We start from the raw sequence: 3,987 nt of genomic DNA on the forward strand, positions 1-3,987 counted from the left end.
CACACACACACACACAATGCCCTGTCCTTTTACAATAATTGCAAGGCATTTCAAAAAAATTATGTGATGTGGAAAAAAACCCAGGATGCAGCGAAATAGTTGAAAAATCCATATATCTAGAATTACTGCTAGGCAATTACTTTACCTGCAAAATGACCAGCAATTATCTTCAATCATCATAACTATGACTGAGGCAAAACAAAGACAAAAAACAGAAGAAATGCCACATGACGTGACATCCATAGTACACACACACACACACACACACACACAAACACACACACACACACGTACACACACAGCTGCTAATGAGCAGTGGTGCCGGTCAATACAGCAAGCAGGAGGCACATGACATTTAACACAATGAAATATTGATGCACAGGCACATGGGGGTTGCGCACATTTGCAAACACATTGAAAAGCAAGTGACATATGTGCATGTGTATACACACACATGCATGCACACACACAAACACAACACACTCATATATATACAGAAAGTATTGCCAAAGTGCCACTTACAGGTTCTTGATCTCCACAGCTCCCCTGAAGGCTTTTCTTGGAACCCCCTGAATCTGGTTCTCGCTGAGATCACTGGACAGACAGATGTAGAGAAGAAGGGGAAAAGAGAAATAAGGTGGCAGAGAGTTAAGCCAAGCTGTCACAGAGCCAATTGCTTTGCAGCACAAGTACTTGATGTAATCACCAAAATGCAGCGGGGGAACATTGAGCAAAATTGAGTTCCTTGCACAAAGAGCACTGCTTGGCCAAATATAATCAGCTGTCTCTATTCATCTCTCAGTGAAACAAAAAACGCTTCCTCTGACAAGTGTCCACGTATCTACAGCCAGATGCAATTCAATTGTCTGCTTTGAACATCCATCCAACTCAGGTATAGGCATGCTTAAACAGCCTGTAGGGGGCAATAGTGACCTCTGCTTCCCTCAGAGCTTTCTGTTCCTCCTCTCATCTCTCCCACTCATCTCTGCCTCGCCCCCGCCAACCCCCCTCCTTCCTCTGCTTTTAAGGAGTGAGTGATGGATGTGTTTGTGTGTGTGTTTGTGTATGAAAGAGAGTGCTGGGGTTTCCAGAGATTTAATTTTCAGCCACTTTAACTAAGCTGCAGCTCGGAATATAGCAAAAAAAACAAAAAACAAAAAAAAAAACACACAAAATGCACTGCAGTCACATGTGTTCATGTTCATCTTCACTCACACAAGTACATAAATACAGTCAAAAACATGAACAGGTGTCTCACATTAACAAAATACACCGCCTGCAGCCTAATGAAAAACATGCTATCACTGGTCGGTATAGCAACTTCATTTAGTGAAGGACACTCACACTGGTGCTGAAGAATGTAGCCGCAAATAGTTACATGAAATGAGGTGTACAGTAAAGTAAGGTAAAGTAGAGGTATGTGAATGGATTCAGCTGTCTGGAGGATGCACATGTATCACACAATGTGAAATACAGATACTAAAAAGGAATCTGTATCATCTCAACCTCACTGGAAACCCTTTTGATATCTTAATGGTATCTCAGAGTGCTCAACAGTGTGTGTTTGTGTGTTTGTGCGTGTGTGTGTGTTGTCTGCCGCCAAGTTCCAGACAGACTTTCTGACCTTTCACCACTGACCCTCAAGCTCTTGACCTCCACCATGCTAATCGGCTAACAGCTAATACCCAGCCACATTCTTCACATTCCTGCGGGCGCAATCGTATAATGAGTGCTGCAGGTATCATCCATCTCCTGTGTTTACCACCTGCTGCTTATATACCTGCATCTGGAGTCTGGATAATTTGTCGCCAAGAATAAGGAAAATGACAGAGAGGGTGTTTAAAGAGAACCGAAAAGAGGACCTTGAGTGGTTGGGTCCTTGTTCTTAAGCATTATCTTCTGTAGCCTTATGTCCAAGTGAATAAAACTTTTGCAATCAAATGTAAAAGTGAACTCCTTTTTCCTTCAAGCCTGTAGGAGGGCGGGTTGGCGTGCCTTCCAGATTGACAGCTGGGAACGCAGGGGCACAGAGATGCCATGTAAACAAACTTTTTCCTCCTCTTCCCTTATTAGCAAAGGAACAGATGTTATGTTAGCAGTAGTACTGGAGAAAAGGGGACCTCACCGTTCTGCATCTACACCCACTGATCGTGACACCTGCAAGTAAATGTTTAAGACGTTCAAATTGCTGCAGGTGACACGCAAACAAGCTATCTGTCTCCTATAGCAAGCCAATTGCAAGACAAAATGTGTTTCTATACTTGTGGATAGGATTGAGATGTTATGGCTAGGAAGTTGCTCTGTTGCTGCAGTTCACTGCACAGTGTCTGTGACTCTTTAGCATCCATGAAGAAGACTGTGATCTGGCTGTCAGTCAGTCTAACTGTCTAATAACAAAACAGTGCTGCTTTCTTTTAAAAAAATATATTTTGGGGGGCTTTTTCCCCGTTATGAGACAGGACAGCTTAAGAGATAGACAGGAAAGGGGGGGAGCGAGGGGGGGCATTCTAACCCATGGTCGCTGCAGCACGGACTCATGGTACATGGGGAACCCAACATACTACTTTCAGCAAATACAATTCAATTTAAAAATGTATTACAGTTTTGACAAGTGCTCAGCAAAAATGTAAAACATGTTCTGGTTCCAGAAACTCAAATATGAGGATTTACTGCTTTTCTCTGTTTTAAATCATGCAAAGTTATATACATTTGCATTTTGGACAGGTGGTCAGACAAAACAAGCAAGCTGAAGACATCAACTTTGGCTTTGGGAAACTATGACGAGCAAAATAAAATACATTAACTGGCTGCAGACTAGTTCTCCTTCTCCATCTGGTACATGTACATAATTTAAATGTATGTATGCATGTTATGTCCTCAATATATATATATAAGGCATCGATACCTAATATAATTTAAGTTTGACTACACATATGCACTCATACATTCGCAGCTGTACCTTCACACACACACACACACACACGCACACACACACAGCAAGTTCACATTATGTTTCAATGCTTTCTGATGCTGAGATCAATTAACATGAACCTATAATAAGACTTTACAAACAGAGGTAGATAAAACAAACCTCTGTTGTTTTACACATAGAACACAAACACATGTGTGCTTCTCCTCATGATGCCGCACACACACACACACACACACACACATGCACATGCACAGCGGCTGGTCTGAATCAAACAGAGTGTATCCTGATACTGTTTTTACAGGACCAGGGGGGTTTGGAAAACAACTGTGCTCCTTTAACCGCTGGAACTCTAAAACCAAATAAACTTTCTGAAAGTGCTCCTTAACCCTACACACACACACACACACACACACACACACACACACTCACACACTCACAAGAACATGCACACACAGCAATTTACAGTCTTCATTCACTTCATCTGCCTGTAGAAATCAGTAAAAACTTGTTAATGTGTCACATGTGAGGAGCTGACAGTTTGACAGTTAGTATGTCGATGTTTTAGGCCGCACACAGACCTCATTGTAAACGACAGCACATGGTCAACTCATCTCGGCCAAAGTGTGTTTACACACACGCTTAACATTTTTGCTTGGGAAAGTAAAACTCACTTCTCTGCCACAATTATAGTAATGCAGCTACAGTAAACACCGTAAGAAGGTGGCGGTTTTAAGTATATGATTGGTACATGAGAGAGGTGGAGTCTGTAGTATGTACACTCTGTATGTGTGTTTGACATATACATTTATCTTCTGATGCACTGAGATGATTAAAAATTGATTTTTCACGTCCCTCTGTCCCTGTGATCTACGACAACAAGGAAACAGCACACACACGAACACACACACAAACAAACACACACAAACACACACATGCATACATAGTACATGCATACACATGGGATTGGCAGTTTGGGTTAGTATGGAGCGCTTAAGGAAGTGCAGGAGGCCACTCTAAACCCTATTCATCACTCAGACCACCAGAGAGAGAGAGAG

At 42.1% G+C, this 3,987-nt stretch overlaps 1 protein-coding gene across 1 annotated transcript in view; it reads right to left on the bottom strand.

Annotated features, from left to right (window-relative positions):
* The window catches only part of slit2 (slit homolog 2 (Drosophila)), a gene marked incomplete in the record, with an annotated part of 73,556 nt that overhangs the window by 33,598 nt on the left and 35,971 nt on the right, over positions 1-3,987 (bottom strand). The window contains 1 exon segment of the mRNA XM_035659739.1: positions 523-594. Within this exon segment, the coding sequence (XP_035515632.1) occupies positions 523-594 (72 nt within the window).

Source organism: Morone saxatilis, unplaced genomic scaffold (assembly GCF_004916995.1).
Source record: "Morone saxatilis isolate NCDOM2014 unplaced genomic scaffold, NCSU_SB_2.0 Contig17, whole genome shotgun sequence".
In the NCBI taxonomy this organism is placed as follows: Eukaryota; Metazoa; Chordata; class Actinopteri; family Moronidae; genus Morone; species Morone saxatilis.